The 20,723-nt window shown below is 39.1% G+C and overlaps 1 protein-coding gene across 1 annotated transcript in view; it reads left to right on the top strand.

Moving 5' to 3' along the window:
* Positions 1–239: 239 nt before the first annotated feature.
* The window catches only part of ADAMTS19 (ADAM metallopeptidase with thrombospondin type 1 motif 19), a 281,743-nt gene continuing 261,259 nt past the window's right edge, over positions 240–20,723 (top strand). Inside the window, exons 1-2 of the mRNA XM_022588714.2 lie at positions 240–324; positions 952–1,598. Of these exons, the coding sequence (XP_022444422.2) occupies positions 240–324; positions 952–1,598 (732 nt within the window). The remainder of the gene's footprint in view (positions 325–951; positions 1,599–20,723) is intronic.

Here is a 20,723-nt window from a genome sequence, read left to right on the forward strand (position 1 = left end):
GGCCGTGCGCTGCCTGCCCCCGCTCCTCCCCACCCCCACCCCCACCCGTGCTCCAGCAGCCTCTCGGAGTCACACAGCACCCCCCCCCCCCCCGCGGCAGACAAAGGGCCTGGGCAAACTCGCCGCCCGGCCTCCTTGCGCTCCGGGAGGCGGCGGCGGCGGCGACTGCGGCGCTGGCGGCGGCTGCTGCGACCGCTGTGGATCGCGCAAGGAGGCGCGCGCGGGGCCGGGAGCGCGGTATGGGGAAGAGCCGCGAGATGCGCCTGACTCACGTCTGCTGCCTTCTCTACCAGCTGGGGGTCCTGTCGAATGGGATAGTTTCAGGTAAGTTCTTCCGTGACTTTGGGCTTGCTTTCCACCTTCCCCAGCGGAGACCGGGCACGCACGGGTCGGCAGGGCTGGCGCAGCTGTGCGCCGTGAGCAGGGCTCCACGGGTAGCAATAAAAACCGGCGTGCGGTTGCGGGTGAGAGGGTCACGCTCCTGACCGAAGCGCACTTCTCGCGGCCTCATTTCAACAACGTGAAATGCTTAGTTTTCCTCTCACGAGAGTAATAAGATTTGCAAAGGTACGTTTACAGCACCTGGAGGAAAATTGGGACGTAAAGAAATTGATAGTTCTTCCTTGCTCTGGCAGATACTTAAGGAAATCATTTAATTGTGCTGGAGTCTTTGCACCGGTTTTCTTTTCTACAGCTAAGTGCTGTCACCAAACTTTGCAGCCCCACTCTTCCCCTCCCCCTGCCCCGATAATCATACTTTTATTTTGAAAGTGCTGGGGTCTGTAATCTGATCGCTAGGCTTCAGGGGTTGCGAGAGTTTCAGGGGCTAGACGGGTGGTCTCCAGCGCGTTACCCGTGAGCCCTGTGTGCGGAGTGTGTGCCCGGGGACGCTTGTGCTACTGGAATCGCGGCACCTTAAGCCTCGCACTTCTCTGTCTGCCCCGCCCGCAGGGCTGCAGTTCGCCCCCGACCGCGAGGAGTGGGAAGTCGTGTTTCCTGCGCTCTGGCGCCGGGAGCCGGTGGACGCGGCCGGCGGCAGCGGGGGCAGCGCGGACCCAGGCTGGGTGCGTGGCGCCACGGGCGGCGGAGGCGCCCGGGTTCAGGCGGCCGGCAGCTCCCGCGAGGTGCGCTCCGTGGCCCCGGCGCCGCCCCGGGAGCCCGCGGAAGGCCGGTCAGAGCCCCGGCCCCGACCCCGACCCCCTCCGCCGGGGGGCGAAGAAGACGAGGAGCTTGAATCGCAGGAGGTGCCGCGGGGATCCAGCGGGGCTGCCGCCCTGTCCCCGGGCGCCGCGGCCTCGTGGCAGCCGCCGCCGCCCCCATCTCCTCCCGCGGCGCAGCAAGCAGAGCCGGACGGCGACGAGGTACTGCTGCGGATCCCGGCCTTCTCTCGGGACCTATACCTGCTGCTCCGGAGAGACGGCCGCTTCCTGGCGCCGCGCTTCGCGGTGGAACAGCGGCCGAGTCCGGGCCCGGGCCCCACGCGGGCAACAGCCGCCCCGCGCCCTCCGGCGCCACCCGACGCCTCCTGCTTCTACACCGGGGCTGTGCTGCGGCACCCTGGCTCGCTGGCCTCTTTCAGCACCTGCGGAGGTGGCCTGGTAAGCGCCTTTCCTTCCCCAGCTCTCCTCTTCCCCCCTGCCACTCCTCCCTCTCCCCCTCGTAGACCAGGCTGATTTGCCTGCACCTCATCCCCTTACGAAGTGCGCCCTGACCTTGGCCCTAGTCTGCACCCCCCAGGAGTCTCTACCGTGTACTTCCCATACAACATTTCCAGGGCAGTCAGTGAATCTGAAGGCTAATTGTTTGGATTAATAGCCTTCTGCTAGATGGTCATAAGTTTCTTCATAACACTAGGTAAAACTGTCTCCTTGCAACTCTTCCCACTGGTTTTATTTCTGCGTTTCAAAATAAGCCCACCACGTGGTGTCTTTTAGGAGACTGGAAGACAACCAGTCTGCTCACTGCTGAATCTCCTCCTTGTTTGCCCCTCACCCCCAGTTTCTCATCTATTATCTCATAGTTTTTTTCATGTCCCACTTCAAAGCTGTCAGAACAGTCCTCTAGGGAGTTACGTTCTGACAGCTGTCTGGAATTTAAACACATTCACGCTCACACGGGACACCTGTTCACTGTTCCTGTGAGAAACGAGGGGAGAAGGAGTTAACTCAAAGGCTGCGAGCAGTTGACTAATGGATGACATGAGAATCCAGTCAGTACTTGAAGGGTTATGGTTCTATGATTTAACATTTCTTTTCTAAGGTTTACATTTTATTTGGCAAAAGTTTCTTTTCTTTTCTCCACTCCATGGAGGAAAATAGCAGGGATGAGAGCCTGGCTAAGAGGCCTGTTGGAGCTAGAAAGTAAAAGCCATTTGCCCTGTCTGAATAATACAGATCATCATTCCATTTCCCCCCCTGTCTTTTGACCCAGGGTTTGGGATAATTGTTGTCTCCTGTAAGTTGACCTTTACTTTGTGGTAAAGTATACATAACATAAAATTTACAATTTTGACCATTTTTATATGTCCAGTCAGTGGTGTTAAGTACATTCACATTGCTGTGTAGCCATCATCACTGTGGACTTTACTGTTGGTTTAAGGCAAAACCCACAAAATACTGTAAACACGCACGTGATTTGTGGCTTCATTTTGATATTCCAAGTGAGCCACTGATGAAATCCACAAGGACTTCTCTGAAAGCAACCTGCTCATTTGGAGAAAAATCCAATAGTAATGGACAGCAGCAAATATCAGCACAATCAAAGGCACCCAAAGCCATGAAATGGAAAAAGATGGTTAAAAATCCAAACAAAATGAAACTGGAAATTTTTACCTATACCCTTCTGAGATACCACAGTCAGATGATATAAAATGCCACACAGGGCTGTATTTTACCAGATGCTCATAGTGATGAATATTCAAATATGGTCATTTTTAGCCATGAGTGAAAAAAAAATGGCATGGAAAAATTACATGAAAAGCTTTTAAAAATGTTTTTTATGGAGCTCATGTTTGAACACTTCACTGGGGGAAACATTTTGTGGGGATTTCATTGTCCACCGGTTTTTGGCTGGGGATTAAATAATTACATATAGAAAGTTCCTGGTGTGGTAGAAGCAATAGGGGATAAAGCATTTCACTGTGTTGAAATGTGGGCTTTTGGTCAGATTTTCCAAATGAGCTCTGCCTTCTCTCCATACTTAAAGGAGCAGAGTTAGAATTATGAGTAGGTTTTTCATAGACTGAATAGGAGTTTGACATACCTCCCTGTTTATCATGTTGGACTTTTACTCACTTTTCCTATTAGCCACATATGTATGTGTTCTGAACTGGGAAGTCTTTGTTGTTGAAGAAAACTGACATTGCTAGCAATACAGTGTAGCAGTCAGACTTTGAGTAAAAAGTTAGGCAAATAGCCAAGAAGGTTGGGTTTGTTACTGCAGACTCTGTCATGCCAGCCCTTTCCCTTATGAGGGTGGATTAGGAAAGGGAAAGCATAATTTGTTATCTGAGCTCTGACATTGGCCTGTTCCCTACTGATTGACAAGTCCCTTTCCTCTCTGGGATCTAGTTTTCATAAGTAAAATGAGAGAATCTGATGACTTAATTAAAATTGGATGATAGAATGAAAATTTTGTTGGATGCTAAATATATTCTAGAGCCTGCATTAGGGGCTCACAGATTAGAAGCACATCATATACAAGTAGATACGACACAGGTGGTCATGAAACAGTGACTTAGCAGCATGTTAAATCAGATGTTATGCCCGAGGTTAAACCACGCTTGGGGAGTTGGGGAAGGCTTCCCAAGGCAGAGTTTCAGTGGATTTTGAAGCATGGGGAGCCTTTCTCCAGGCAGGAAAGGGCTGGGAGTGTTACAGATAGAAGGAAGAGACTGAGTGGAGATGAGAAAATGCAGAGCCTAACAAGGGAATGAAAAAAAAAGTTTCTTCCGACAAGGCCAGAAGGTGCAATAAGGGGAAGTGATCCTAAACTGTCTGGTGAGATCAGACCTCAAAAGCCCTGTCTGCCTGAGTACAGGCTTTTTCTGTTTAACTGTTGATTATCGAAGGATTGCACTCTTGTTTTTCTCTATTTAAATTCTGTGATCCAGTAATTCTAATGTGAGGCATCATGATGTCTTTATATGAAGGTGCATTCTTTATAAATGCAACTCCTTTAGTTTGCAACAGTTTTTTCTTCTCAGTAAAAGCTTTCTGACTGTCAGTTGCACAGGAAAGAGTAGATTACAAAGTACACCTTCCCTTCCCCTCTCTCAGTAGCAAGTTTTACCCACTTGTGCCTGAACTCCTCAACACCTTTTGAATTATTACATATTTGAAAGGTTCTAAATGTCTCTATCAAAGGAAATAGATAACAGTTATCAAGTATTGCAAAGCGGTGAACTTTTGTTAAGACTGGCCAATTCATTCTCCAGATATCAATCTAACTTGTGCTGTAAAGGGAAAAGTGATTGAATGGAGATTTTGGTTACAGGTTCCAGTGTTGCCTCTTCAAAGTATTTAATCTTTCTGGATCTTATTTCCCTTATTTGTAAAATGCACAAATTGTATTTGTATATTTAGCAATTAATCTATGAAGTGTTCTTAGTATTTTCCCTTATTAGTCTCTAATACTGAAAAATAATTGAGATCTAATGGGCACATAAGTAGTATTAAGTAATTAAGCATTTATTGAACGACTCCTTTGAGCAAGGCATTTTGTAGGTACAGAGAACACAGAAAGGAGATGAGAAAGCCTTGGTATGTTTCAAGGAGTTCCCAACCTGGCTTGCCAGTCACAGATATAAATAGGGAAATAAAGTAGTTTGTGTTACGTACAGATGTAGGAATGTCCCAAGTGCTATGATGATACTCTCTTGTTCATCTCTTCATTTCCAGAACATGGTAAGATATCTAGTTTTTAGTAGGCACCCAGTAAAAATCACTGAATAAAATATTACACATACAGTACGTTATTCTGTTTTAAATAGTAATCTCTAAAAAATTAAAGTACAAAAAGCAACAAATTAAATTTCACGAAAGAGTGAAACAATCATGTTTGCTCAAAATTAACACTTTTTTAACAAAAGCACACCTAAGCACTGGGCCAAGATAAACTACATCAGTACATTCCTTGCCTGTGATTCTCTTTAGATTGATGATTACTGGCTATCAGTAATATTTAGATTACTTTTCCAGGATGATAAAGAGTAACTACTAAGACTTACTTAAACTTAGAGTTTTATAAATTTAGAGTTTTATATAGTAGTTATGCTGATTAGCTCTTCGTGCAAAATCTGCAGCCTTGTGTAAATTCCGTTTTTTGTTTTTTTTTTCAATTTACTCCCTTATGCGAATCAAAGTATTTGGTACCATGGGAAGTTTTGAACACTTAAGTATTTGGGGGCATCCCTTTTGGACAAGGAACTTTATCAAGTACCAGTATGGAAATAGGAGAGGAGGGTATGAAGACAGGGAAAAGGTAGTACATACCTAGGAGAACTGGAGTAGAAGTGGAGTCAACATCCAAATGAAAAAAAATTGCAGAATAACGTCACACACCCAGCTGCTTTGTTCAAGCCAAATCTTAGGAATGACAGAAAAGATATTCTGAATAAATCTAAAGCAGTATTCTAAAAGAATGCCATCAGTACATCAGACATTTCGAGTATCTTCTGAAAGACTGCAAACAGTTTGGATTGGATTAATGGAAAACATATAGACATTAGAGAATATGTGTGAATGGAGGCAGCTATGGCAGAGGTGCTACTGCACTTGCAAAGAAAGAGAGGGCCATGAGCACAAGGGGCCCTTGAATAACAACACTGTTGGTTTTGTCTGCTGTCCAGTTGTGCCAGGTAGCAGAGGACAAATGTGTGTCCCTAGGCAAGAGCGGAGAGAATAGTAGTAGAGCTTTCCCGGACGTGTGGGTGACACCAGAGGATGGAGAGTCTCCACTCTCAAAAGTTGAGCCATTGGCTTCCTGCATGCAGTAGATGGCCCCACTTGTCCCTCCAAATAACTAGAGGAGAGCTGGTCACAACAGATAGGTGAGTGGGAAACCAACAAAAAGAGATGAGCTGACACCTAAGAATATCACACTGTTAAGAAAACAAACCATATAAAAGAGAGTCATCAAATTGGTTGATTAAAACCATGAAGCAAAAATCTTACTAGATTAAATAGAATACTTTAACTGAAAAATAAGAGTACATATATATTCATGGAAAAAAAAACAGGACAGCTGCTGTCTGTAAAGAAATGATTAGATACGGGCTTCTCTGGTGGTGCAGTGGTTGAGAGTCCACCTGCCGATGCAGGGGACACGGGTTCGTGCCCTGGTCCGGGAAGATCCCACATGCCGCGGAGCGGCTGGGCCCGTGAGCCATGGCCGCTGAGCCTGCGCGTCCGGAGCCTGTGCTCCGCAACGGGAGAGGCCACAACAGTGAGAGGCCCGCATACGGCAAAAAAAAAACCAAAACATTAGATACAATGGAACTCACATTATATGATTATTAGAATTAAAAACTCCATAGATGAACTGGTAAGTAAATTTGTGACCTAGAAGGCAAACCCAGAAATTGTCCCAGAATAGAACATAAAGGACAAATGGATGCAAAATACGAAAGAAAAGTTGTGAGCCATGAATCGTAGATCTAGATGGTCCAAATTCCTTTTTTTTTTTACATCTTTATTGGAGTATAATTGCTTTACAATGGTGTGTTAGTTTCTGCTTTATAACAAAGTGAATCAGTTATACATATACATATGTTCCCATATCTCTTCCCTCTTGCGTCTCCCTCCCTTCCACCCTCCCTATCCCACCCCTCTAGGCCAAATTTCTTTAATGGGAGTTAATTTAAAAAAATAAGTTAAAGGAGAGAGTTTTAAAAATGTATGCAAATGAACCCTAAACATTTGGTTCTAATATACATCACCAAAATATACATTCATTAGCCAAGCTTTGGATGTGAGGCCAGATACTACGCCTTTGAGTGTAGGTCAGATAACTGGTTCTCCAGGTGAGCCTTACTCACGATGCACCAAGACCAATTTCCAATATAGGTTTCTGTATTTGGAATAAAATTTAAAAGACAAATGCAAGGCAATTTATGTGTAGAATCCTGGACTTTTAAAACTTTCAAATCTTGTACAGTTTCATCCCAAATAAAATTGCAGCACTTTTTTTTTTAGCAACTTAATCTTTCTCAAGTTTTTCCAAAGTTTTCATAGAAACAAAGACATCTTTTGCACTCATATTTCACTTGCATTAATATTTAGGTTTGATTAAATTATGTAATTACAAAATGTTGTGAACATATGTTCAAGCAAATATAGCTGATTCTTGGTGAACATACAGGCTGACTGGTGGAAGTAATTGCAACAAGACAAGAGAGGAATCTAAGCTCAGTGAGTGTTGGGCATACTGCATGCCTCAGTGATCATGTTTTCTGGATGGTGTGGAGAGTGTTATTTAATTCAGTAATTTGAGATGAATTGCTTGATGGAACCAGTGTTGGTTAGGTAGAGGTTAAAGAGACTTTTTTTGTATCAGAATCAAATTTGCCCCATAAATAAAGGAAGACACATGCCTTCAGACTGAAAGACCAACCACTAAACAGAGAGTAGCATAAGGAAAGAGAGACCCAAACCTAGACTGATTGTGGCAGAATCTTAGAAAATCAAAGATAAAGAGAAAATCCTACATGTTTAATAAAGGAAAGATTATCTACAATAAGATGAGTGTCAGATTGATATTAGAGATTGAATCAGTAATACCAGATGCTAGGGGGTCATGAGTTGATAGCCTCAGATTTCTGATGAAATGTGATTTTGAATCCTAGATTCAGCCAAATTACCATTCAGACCTAAAGGCAGAATGAAGTCATTTTCAAAATTACAAGGACTCAGACTTTACCACACAGAACCTCCAAAAAGTTATGCAATGAAAATCTTCCTCCAGCAGCCTTTCCCCAGTTATTGCTCAGTATCCCTTCCTAGAGGTGGCCAGGGTTATTAGTTTCTAGTGTGTGAGCTAGAGGTAATTGACACATAAATAAAATACATTAAGAGCTTTTAAAAGCCACATTATTTACACACACACACACACACACACACACTGATGTGTGAGATTATCACATAATGAGTGCATAAAGAGAATCCCCTTTCTGTTTTGGTACTTCCATTTTATCTGATTGCAAAAATGTGGCATAATTTCCTTAATCAGTTTGGTGTGGATGTACATTTAATGGATTCCAGTATTTTCCTGTTATGAACAGTGCTAAATGAATAAGACTCTGTAGGTATGTCATTTTGCCTATGTCATGCCCTTGTCAAAGGGCAAATGTATTGGTAATTTGGGGGCAATATTGCCTGATTGTACCCCATGGAGGTATGCCACTTTACACTCTCAGGTCAGCAGAAAAACAGAGTACGTCTTTCAGCTATGCTGTCACCAATATAGGTATTATTAAAAATTTTGATCTTTGTAAAATCTAATGGGCAAGAAATGTTATCTCAAAGTAGTTTTAATTTACATTTTTTTCATATTAATGGTGAGACTGACCATCTTTTCATATTTTTATTCTCATTTCCTTTCCTGTAAACTTCCTGTTCATTTCTTCTACTCATTTTTCTATTAGGTGTTTGGTCTTTTTCATTTCTAATTCCAGTGCTCTTTTTCTATGAGTATATTATTTATTTATTTTTAATTTAGATAAGTAAATAAATTAATTTATTTTTTGGCTGCGTTGGGTCTTTGTTGCTGCGCGCAGGCTTTCTCTAGTTGCGGTGAACGGGGGCTACTCTTCGTTGCGGTGCGCGGGCTTCTCATTGTGGTGGCTTTTCTTGTTGCGGAGCACGGGCTCTAGGTGCACGGGCTTCAGTAGTTGTGGCTCAAGAGCTCAAGAGTGCAGGCTCAGTAGTTGTGGTGCACGGGCTTAGTTGCTCCACGGCATGTGGGATCTTCTCGGACCAGGGCTTGAACCCGTGTCCCCTGCATTGGCAGACAGATTCTTAACCACCGCGCCACCAGGGAAGTCCCTTTCTATGAGTATTTTAAAAAGATAAATGTTAATAACAAAATAATACAAGCTGAGTATAGAGAGTTTAGAAAATACATAAAATAAGTCATCTGTAATCTTAACATCCATAGATAAGCACTGTTAACTTTCTTGTGGATATGCTGTAAAGGAAATATAAATACCGAATAAACATTCACAGTTTTTTCAAATGTATTAGGAAACTAGGGAAAAATTTTTCTCAATCATCACTTTTGGTTCATAGATTGGCACAGATTGTGCAGCTTAATAATATCTGGTGGGTACGCTTGGGGAACACTTAACCTTATACATTTTAGGGGAGTAAATTGGGTAGAGCCTCTTGTGTGGTATGTATTTAAATTTTAAACATGCTTAGTTTTCAGCAGTTCTGCTTGTAGTTATCAATATTAGAGGAATATTCACATAAGAGCAAAAGATTTATGTATAAGCCTAGTCATCGCAGCATTGTTTTCAAGAGCAGAGCACTCTAAAAGTTCATCAGTAGTGGGCTAGTTACATCTATATACTGTGCCGAATACCCAGAGAACAAAACGGTGCATAGTTCTTGCTTCAAGGTCCTTACAGTTTTTAAGGAAAGTTCTCTTTGCCTCAACTTGTCCTACCTGTCTTTTTCACGGTACTATTTAGTTAAGTGTTCAGTGTTTCCTTATCAACTTTAAGTGCACATCTCCTTAAACCATCCATGGTTTTCCTGTTTAAAAGTTAGAACGGCATGGATGATTTTGTTCCCGCTGACAGTGACACATGGAAGAAGTTTCTGTACTTAGAGTGGCCAATATGCAGACACTCCAGTCTTTTTCTAAGGGAGTGATATAGTGAGTTCTAGTAAAAAGAATCATCGTGCTGATGGAAAAAGCGATATTATACATTAAAAGTTAATAACCCCTTTAATCATGTGTTAATCTGTGTCTTAGTGTCCTGAGAGACTTCAGGCATGGACCAATTTTGTGAGAAGAAATTTTGTTTATTTAATAATATTTATTAGATAATATTTAATATTAATATATACTTATTTGAAGTTTATTAGGTGAATCATAAAAATAGTATACCTTTTTAAATTCAGGAAACTCTGTATAGCAGTCTTAAAACATTTTTTATGCAGTACTAAAACAGAGCACATTTTTATTGAGTTCATGCACAATTGAATGTTTCTGCTTAATTACAATTACATTTTTACCCAGATGGTTTTATGGCTTTGTGTTTGCAAAATAAAGAATAATCAGAGGAGTTCCAGGTTCCTGATAGATGGGAAGTGTATTGAGTTAGGGAAGTAATTGACATATTTTAAAGCTCCAAGAGAACCAGTAGTCTCCCTTGGATTATGATTTGTTGGTGGGGGGTGAGGTGGGTGGATGGGGGGTGTTCCTGAAGGGAAATTTTAAGGTTCCCACAACCAAGTGAGGACCATAATTTGATGCAGAGTGCACTTAGGGTGCAGCCATAGTGAGCACATCATCTTGTCTCCATCTCATCTTTATTCTAATGCCAAGCCCTAGACTGAGAGAAGTGAGAAAATGGGAACTCAGCCATTTCAATGCTAACCAGATATTCGTACAGAATTTTTGCATGGTGGTGTTAAGAAGGCCCTTGGGGATTGGATAGTTTAGTCCTTGCCTTTTCCAGCTGATTTCATTTCGTAATGAACATCCATATATTTTCAATACATTATTAACTGTTTAGGCTTTAACGCAGATGATCAGGGAATGGAGCTGATGAGCCAGTTTCAGCATTATTTAAACAGCTCCTGCCTTCGTATTGCTTTCCAATTAAACTTATCAGACCTAAACCTTTTTTTCCTTCACAAGCATATGAAGCTGTTTGGCCCCAGATTTTTCCTCTTCCCTCTGCCTGGCTTCACCTAAAATATATGACCACTTTCTGCAGTGAACCCACACCATCGGCTTTTAGATCATGCTTCTTGATGCCCTGTTTTTTTAAAGTCTGGTGTGCAAGCACCTGTATCAAAATCACGGCAGTGGGGGTGAGGTAGTGGGAGCTGGGAATTCTCCATTTAAAATGAGAATCCCAGATTGAGGCTCAAAACTAAGAAGTGTATTTCAAAAGAATCCAAGGTAATTCCTGTGCAGGTTCAGATTTGAGGGCAGCCACTCTAGTGGCTCGGAAAACTCCAGAGCTCAGGATCTTTAAGGACTGGATTTGCATCCATCAAACTTCATATCCTATGTGTCTTGAATGAATTTTAATACTGTCTTTCAGCTCCAACTATACTAAACTTGGATACCTCCTCTCCTTACCTTTAACATCTTTCCAGGAACCCACTCAGATGCCATTGAGCTAGAAAGGATTTTATGAATTTCAATTATTCAGCAGGCTATAAATGTGAACTAGTTGGGAGATGATATAATGGGACCTTAATGCCAGTATGAATGTTTTCCTACTCTTTAGGTGAAAAAGTATACAAAAGTCGAAACTTGCTTCCCATTCCAGAATTTGGAAGTAAATAGAGATGAATTATTTCAAATTGTCATCAACAGTTTTATGGGTAGTATAGCAGGAGACTTACTCCAGCTGTTTCATGATAGTTACTGTAGTAAAATAAAATTTATCAGAAATAAAGGAAGAAACATACCTTCAGATTGTAAAGGGCCTACCATACCACCAAGTTTAGATGTGGCTGAGTGAAGACTGAGGCACATTGTAGAGGCGTATTAGAAAATAAGTGAGAAAATTAGAAACTCTTTGTGAGAGATTATCTACACTGGAGTGGCAGAGCAGTGTGGTCAGGTTAAGAGGACTTTGGAGATGCGTGAGAATTAAATGGTGAGCTATCTCAAATGGCAGAAATAACCTAACAAGGCTTATCTGCTCATTCATATTGCAAGAATTTGGATGTTAAGGGTCCTGTAAAACTCATTAGGATTAACAGTCAAAAAACATTAACATGCTAAGAGGAGTGGCCAGGCAGATAATTATATCAGCTAATCTGATTAGTGCAAATTGTCTATCTCCATTATAATTTGGATTTGAATGCACGTAGTGGCAACTAAAATGTGATAGGTTCATTTCCATTATAAAAGTATTATATTACCAGCAAATATTTTAGTGTGCCCAGTTCATAGATGGGCAGTTCACTTATTGACAGAGGAACTTATGTATAGATAGGCATAGGGTCTTCACAGTTTTGTCTGGTTGTGTGCTTACGGATAAATAGAACTTCAGCAGTTTATTACAACAAAATAGAAAGTCTGAGTAATTTATTGTGGAAATAACAATTATGTATACACATACTTAGAAAAGTATGAGTACTTCATTGTGGAAATATCTGTCTTTTAAAATTTAATTATTTGGTGCTCCATTTTGTTTACTAACGTGGATAATTCCTGTGTCTCTGTAGATCTCCAGTTAGAATTTTGTCACTTCAAAATAGATGGTTCTAATTAGTAATGTTTTAAAAGGCATTGAACTGGTATTTTACGGTGAAAGTTCCTACGTAGAAATTTTTCTAAGTAGAACCTAATTATTTCTCATTAGTAAGATAGATTCAAGAATATGTCAAGCTGATTTTTCTAGGGTAAATCATTATTTAAAATGTGACAAATTGAAAAGGATACTGTGAATGATTTTTCCCCCAATGTCTTTTTTTCTGGTATGATTTACATACCATAAATTCACCCCAGTGTGCAATTCAATGATTTTTAGTACATTTACAGAACGGTGCAACCATCACCACAATTCAGTTTTAGAACTTTTCCATCACCCCAAAGGGGTCCCTCACACCCATTTGCAATCATTCTGTTCCTACCCCCAGTCCCAGGCAACCATTCATCAACTTCCTCTTTTTATAGATTTACCTTTACATTTCATGTAAATGAAATCATATAAAATTTGGTCTTTTGTGTCTGGCGTCTTAAACTTAGCATAATGTTTTTGAGGTTTGTCCATGTGGTAGCATGTATCAATAGTGCATTCTTTTTCTTGCTGAATAATAAGTCATTGTTTGTTCATCCATCAGTTGATGGGCATTTGGATTGTTTCCACTTTTTTGCTGTTATGAATAATGCTAATATAAACATTTGTGTATAAGTCGTTGTGTAGATATATATTTTTATTCCTCTTGGGTAGATACCTAGGAGTGGAATTGCTAGGTGATATGGTAAATTTATGTTTAATATTTTAAGAAACTGCAAAATTCTTTTACTAAGTACTGCCAATTTACGTTCCCACCAGCAATTTATTAGGGTTCCAGTTTCTCTACATCCTCATCAACACTTGTTATTGTCTCTTTTTGATTTAAACTATTTTTGTGGCTGTGCAGCAGTATTTCATTGTGGTTTGAATTTGCATTTCTTAATGACTATGTTGAGCATCTTTTCATGTCCCTTTTTATAGCCATTCATATATCATCTATGGTGACATGTCTATTCAAATCTTTTATCTGTTTTGAATTAGGCTTTTTGTCTTTCTGCTATTTAGTTTTAAGAGTTCTTTGTATACTCTGGATGTAAATCCTTTGTCAGACATAGGATTTGCTAATGTTTTCTTCTAGTCTAGAGGTTTCTGTTCCTTTTCCTGATGGTATCTTTCAAAGACAATTTTTATAGATTTTGAAAAAATCCAATTTATTTTTTCCTTTTACGGAATGTGCTTTTGATGTAACTAAGAAGAACTCTGTCTAACTCAAAGTCACATAGACTTCCTCTTATGTTTTCTTCCATACTTTTGGTTATTACTTTTAGGTCTGTGATGTATTTTGAGTTAGTTTTTTGTGTATGGAGTGAGATAAGGGTTTGAATGAATCTCTTTGCATATGTATATCCAATTTTCTCTCAGCCCCTTTGCTAAAACGACCATCCTTTCCTAATGAAATGCCATGGAACTTTTGTCAAAAGTCAACCATAAATATGAGTTTACTTTTGTACTATTAATGCTGTTTTTTAAATCTATATGTTTATCCTTATGTCAGTACCGTACTGTCTTGATTTAGGAGGCTTTATAATATATTTTTTAATTGGGGAAATTCAACTTTGATTTCCTTTTTCAAAGCTTTGTTGACTATTCCGGATCCTTTGCATTTAGGACCAGATTGTCAGTATCTGTGAAGAATCAGCTGGAACTTTGATAGGAATTGTGATTAAAGATAAATTTTGGGAGAGTTTCTATCTTATAAACAATACAGAAGATTTTTGTGCTATCTGGAAATTATTGTGCTATCTGGAAATTATTATTACTAAGACATTCATTAGGGGACATTTTTGAATACCCTGTTGACTAATTGACAAAATTAGCTACTGATACCCCATATTATAGTGGACACGATTTAAAATTCATAATCTGTGAGAACAACTATTCAAAGCCACTCATTTGGAGTTATACAAATAAAGTATATAAAATAGGAAGTTACAAAGATGTAGTGTCTTTGCAGGATTAGGACATGAATCCACATATCAGACTCTAATTTTTTAAAATGTTGTATTTATGAGCTTCTTTTATTTAAAAAATAATTTTCTTTTCCATTATGGTTTATCACAGGATATTGAATATAGTTCCCTGTACTGTTACAGTAGGACTTGTTGTTTATCCATTGTATATGTAATACTTTACATCGTAGGACTTGTTGTTTATCCATTCTATATGTAATACTTTACATCTATTAATCTCAAACTCCCAATTTACCCCAACCCCTGCTATTACCCTAGGCAACCACAACTCTGTTCTCTATGCCTGTGAGTCTGTTTCTGTTTCATTAATAAGTCCATTTGTGTCATATTATAGGTTCCACATATAAGTTATATCATACGATATTTGTCTTTCTCTGACTGACTTCACTTAGTGTGATAATTTCTAAGTCCATCTATGTTGCTGCAAATGGCATTATTCCATTCTTTTTTATGACTGAGTAGTATTCCATTGTAAATATACACCGCATCTTCTTTTTTTAAAATTTAATTTATTACTTTTTTATACAGCAGATTCTTATAAGATATCTGTTTTATACGTATTAGTGTATACATGTCAATCCCAATCTCCCAGTTCATCCCACCACCACCCCCCACCGCTTTCCCCCCTTGGTATCCATACATTTGTTCTCTACATCTGTGTCTCTATTTCTGCCTTGCAAAACGGTTCATCTGTACCATTTTTCTAGATTCCACATATATGCGTTAATATGTGATATTTGTTTTTCTCTTTCTGACTAACTTCACTCTGTATGACTGTCTCTAGGTCCATCCACATCTCTACAAGTGACCCAATTTCTTTCCTTTTTATGGCTGAGTAATATCCCACTGTATATATGTGCCACATCTTCTTTATCCATTTATCTGTCGATGGGCATTTAGGTTGCTTCCATGACCTGGCTATTGTAAATAGTGCTGCAGTGAACATTGGGGTGCATGTGTCTTTTTGAAATATGTTTTTCTCTGGGTATATGCCCAGTAGTGAGATTGCTGGGTTGCATAGTAATTCTATTTTTAGTTTTTTAAGGAGCCTCCATACTGTTCTCCATAGTGGCTGTATCAATTTACATTCCCACCAACAGTGCAACAGGGTTCTCTTTTCTCTACACTCTCCAGCATTTGTTGTTTGTAGACTTTCTGATGATGCCCATTCTAACTGGTGTGAGGTGATACCTCATTGTAGTTTTGATTTGCATTTCTCTAATAATTAGTGATGTTGGGCGGCTTTTCATGTGCCTCTTGGCCATCTGTATGTCTTCTTTGGAGAAATGTCTATTTAGGTCTTCTGCCCATTTTGTGATTGGGTTGTATGGTTTTTTAATATTGAGCTGTTTATATATTTTAGAGATTAATCCTTTGTTGATTCGTCTGCAAATATTTTCTCCCATTTGGAGGGTTGTCTTTTCATCTTGTTTATAGTTTCCTTTGCTGTGCAAAAGCTTTTAAGTTTCATTAGGTCCCATTTGTTTATTTTTGTTTCTATTTCCATTACTCTAGGAGTTGGGTCAAAAAAGATCTTGCTGTGATTTATGTCAAATAATATTCTTCCTATGTTTTCCTGTAAGAGTTTTATAGTGTCCAGTCTTAGGTTTAAGTCTTTAATCCATTTTGAGTTTTTTTTGTGTATGGTGTTAGGAAGTGTTCTAATTTCATTCTTTCACATGTGGCTGTCCAGTTTTCTCAGCACCACTTATTAAAGAGGATATCTTTTCTCCACTGTATATCCTTGCCATGTCATAAATTAGTTGATGCATGGGTTTATCTCTGGGCTTTCTGTCCTGTTCCATTGATCTATATTTCTGTTTTTGTGGCAGTACCATATTGTCTTGATTACTGTAGCTTTGTTGTGTAGTCTGAAGTCAGAGAGTCTGATTCCTCCAGCTCCATTTTTTTTCCCTCAAGACTGCTTTGGCTGTTCGAGGTCTTTTGTGTCTCCATGCAAATTTTAAGATTTTTTTGTTCTAGTTCTGTAAAAAATGCCATTGGTAGTTTGATAGGGATTGCATTAAATCTGTAGATTGTTTTGGGTAGTCTAGTCATTTTCACAATATTGATTCTTCCAATCCAAGAACATGGTATATCTCTCCATCTGTTTGTGTCATCTTTGATTTCTTTCATCAATATTGTATAGTTTTCTGAGCACAGACCTTTTACCTCCTTAGGTAGGTTTATTCCTAGGTATTTTATTCTTTTTGTTGCAGTGGTGAATGGGATTGTTTCCTTAATTTCTCTTTCTGATCTTTCATTGTTAGTGTATAGGAATGCAAGAGATATCTGTGCATTAATTTTGTATCCTGCAACTTTACCAAATTCATTGATTAGCTCTAGTAGTTTTCTGGTGGCATCTTTAGGATGCTCTATGTATAGCTGGTTCCATGTGATCTGCAAACAGTGACAGTTTTACTTCTTCTTTTCCAATTTGTATTCTTTTTATTTATTTTTCTTCTCTGATATCCATGGCTAGGACTTCCAAAACTATGTTGAATAATAGTGATGAGAATGGACATCCTTGTCTTGTTCCTGATCTCACAGGAAATGCTTTCAGTCTTTCACCATTGAGAATGATGTATGCTGTGGGTTTGTCCTATATGGCCTTTATTATATTGAGGTAGGTTCCCTCTATGCCCACTTTCTGGAAAGTTTTTATCATAAATGGGTGTTGAATTTTGTCACAATCTTTTTCTGCATCTGTTAAGGTGATCATATAGCTGTTTTTCTTTAATTTATTAATATGATGTATCACATTGATTGATTTGCATATATCGAAGAATCCTTGCATCCCTGCGATAAATCCCACTTAATCATGGTGTGTGATCCTTTTAACGTGTTGTTGGATTCTGTTTGCTAGTATTTTGATGAGGATTTTTGCATCTATATTCATCTGTGATATTGGTTAGTAATTTTCCTTTTTTGTAGTATCTTTGGTTTTGGTATCAGGATGATGGTGGCCTCATAGAATGAGTTTGGGAGTGTTCCTTCCTCTGCGAATTTTTGGAAGAGTTTGAGAAGTATGGGTGTTAGCTCTTCTCTAAATGTTTGATAGAATTTGCCGGTGAAGCCGTCTGGTCCTGGACTTTTTTGTTTATTGGAAGATTTTTAATCACAGTTTCAGTTTCAGTGCTTGTGATTGGTCTGTTCATATTTTCTGTTTCTTCCTGGTTCAATCTTGGAAGGTTGTACTTTTCTAAGAATTTGTCCATTTCTTCCAGGTTGACCATATTATTGGCATAGAGTTGCTTGTAGTAGTCTCTTAGGATGCTTTGTATTTCTGTGGTGTCTGTTGTAACTTCTCCTTTTTCATCTCTAATTTTATTGATTTGAGTCCTCACCCTTTTTCTTGATGAGTCTGGCTAATGGTTTATCAATTTTGTTTATCTTCTCAAAGAACCAGCTTTTAGTTTTGTTGATCTTTGCTACTGTTTTCTTCATTTCTATTTCATTTATTTCTGCTCTGATCTTTATGATTTCTTTCCTTCTGCTAACTTTTGGTTTTGTTTGTTCTTCTGTCTCTAGTTCCTTTAGGTGTAAGGTTAGATTATTTGAGATTTTTCTTGTTTCTTGAGGTATTGCTGTAAACTTCCCTCTAAGAACTGCTTTTGCTGCATCCCATAAGTTTTGGAACGTCATGTTTTGTCATTTGTCTCTAAGTATTTGTTTATTTCCTCTTTGATTTCTTCAGTGATCTCTTTGTTATTTAGTATCATATTGTTTAGCCTCCATGTGTTTGTGTTTTTTACGTTTTTCCCCCTGTTATTTATTTCTAATCTCATAGTGTTGTGGTCGTAAAAGGTGCTTGATATGATTTCAATTTTCTTAAATTTACCGAGGCTTGAGATGTGACCCAAGATGTGATCTATCCTGGAAAATGTTCTGTGTGCCTTTGAGAAGAAAGTGTAATCTGTTTTCGGATGGAATGTCCAATAAATATCGATTAAATCTATCTGGTCTGTTGTGTCATTTAAAACTTGTGTTTCCTTATTAATTTTCTGTCTGGATGATCTGTCCATTGGTGTAAGTGACGTGTTAAAGTCCCCCACTATTATTGTGTTACTGTCGATTTCTTCTTTTATAGCTGTTAGCATTTGCCTTATGTATTGAGGTGGTCCTATGTTGGGTGCATAAATATTTACAGTTGTTATATCTTCTTGGATTGATCCCTTGACCATTATGTAGGGTCCTTCTTTGTCTCTTGTAATAGTATTTATTTTAAAGTCTATTTTGTCTGATATGAGAATTGCTACTCCAACTTTCTTTTGATTTCCATTTGCATGGCATACCTTTTTCCATCCCCTCACTTTCAGTTTGTATGTGTCCCTAGGTCTGAAATGAGTCTCTTGTATACAGCATATACATGGTTCTTATTTTTGTATCCATTAAGTGAACCTGTGTCATTTGGTAGGAGTATTTAATCCATTCACATTTAAGGTAATTATCAATATGTATGTTCCTATTACCATTTTCTTAATTGTTTTGTTTTTGTTTTTGTAGGTCCTTTTCTTGTGTTTCCCACTTAGAGAAGTCCCTTTAGCATTTGTTGTAGAGCAGGTTTGGTGGTGCTGAATTCTCTTAGCTTTTGCTTGTTTGTAAAGCTTTTGATTTCTTCATCAAATGTGAGTGATATACTTGCCAGTTAGAGTAATCTTGGTTGTAGGTTTTTCCCTTTCATCACTTTGAATATATCGTGTCACTCCCGCCTGGCTTTTAGAGTTTCTGCTGAGAAATCAGCTGTTATCCTTATGGGAATTCTCTTATATGTTATTTGTCATTTTTCCCTTGTTGCTTTTAATAATTTTTCTTTGTCTTTAATTTTTGTCAATTTGATTACTATGTGTCTTGGGTGTTTCTCCTTGAGTTTATCCTGCCTGGGACTTCCTGTGCTTCCTGGCCTTGATTGTCTATTTCCTCCCCATGTTAGGGATGTTTTCGACTATAATGGAAATATTTTCCTGGGTCCTTTCTCTCTCTCTTCTCCTTCTGGGACCCCTATAATGCTAATGTTGGTACATTTAATGTTGTCTCAGAGGTCTCTTAGGCTGTCTTCATTTCTTTTCATTCTTTTTTCTTTACTCTGTTCCGCAGCACTGATTTCCACCATTCTGTCTTCCAGGTCACTTATCCGTTCTTTGGCCTCAGTTGATTCCTTCTAGTGTATTTTTCATTTCAGTTATTGTATTGTTCATTTCTGTTTGTTTGTTCTTTAATTCCTCTAGGTCTTTGTTAAACATTTCTTGCATCTTCTCGATGTTTGCCTCCATTCTTTTGACGAGGTCCTGGATCATCTTCTCTATCCTTATTCTGAATTCTTTTTCTGGAAGATTGCCTGTCTGCACTTCATTTAGTTGTTTTTCTGAGGTTTTATCTTGTTCCATCATCTGGTACATAGTCCTCTGCCTTTTCATTTTACCTGTCTTTCTGTGAGTGTGGTTTTCATTCCACAGGTTGCAGGATTGTAGTTCTTGCTTCTGCTCTCTGCCTTCTGGTGGATGAGGTTAGCTCTACACCACATCTTCTTTATCTATTCCTCTGTCAATAGACATTTAGGTTGCTGCCATGTCTTGGCTATTGTAAATAGTGCTGCTGTGAACACTGGGGTGCGTGTATCTTTTCGAATTACTTTTTTGTCCAGATATATGCCCAGGAGTGGGATTGCTGGATCATATGGTAACTCTATTTTTAGTTTTTTGAGGAGTGTCTATACCATTTTCCATAGTGGCTGCACCAATTTACATTCCTGCAAATAATGTAGGAGGATTCCCTTTCTTTCCACACCCTCTTCAGCATTTATTTGTAGACTTTTTAATGATGGCAATCTGACCAGTGTGAGGTGCTACCTCATTGTAGTTTTGACTTGCATCTCTCTAATAATTAGCCATGTTGAGCATCTTTTCATTGCGTTTTGGCCATGTGTACATCTTTTTTGGAAGAACGTCTATTTAGGTCTTCTGCCCATTTTTCCATTGGGTTGTTTGTTTTCTTGGTATTGAGTTATATGAGCTGTTTGTATATTTTGGAAATTAAGCCCTTGTTAGTTATGTTGTTTGCAGATATTTTCTCCCAGTCCATAAGTTGTCTTTTCAGTTTGTTGATGTTTTCCTTTGCTGTGCCAAAGCTTAGAAGTTTGATTAGGTCCCATTTGTTTATTTTTGCTTTTATTTCTCTTGCCTTTGGAGGCTAACCTAAGAAAACATTGGTACGATTTATGTCAGAGAATGTTTTGCCTGTGTTCTCTTCTAGGAGTTGTTGTT

Source organism: Delphinapterus leucas, chromosome 3, assembly GCF_059928025.1.
Source record: "Delphinapterus leucas isolate spDelLeu-1000000601 "Yukka" chromosome 3, BTC_Dleu_Yukka2, whole genome shotgun sequence".
NCBI classification, from domain to species: Eukaryota; Metazoa; Chordata; class Mammalia; order Artiodactyla; family Monodontidae; genus Delphinapterus; species Delphinapterus leucas.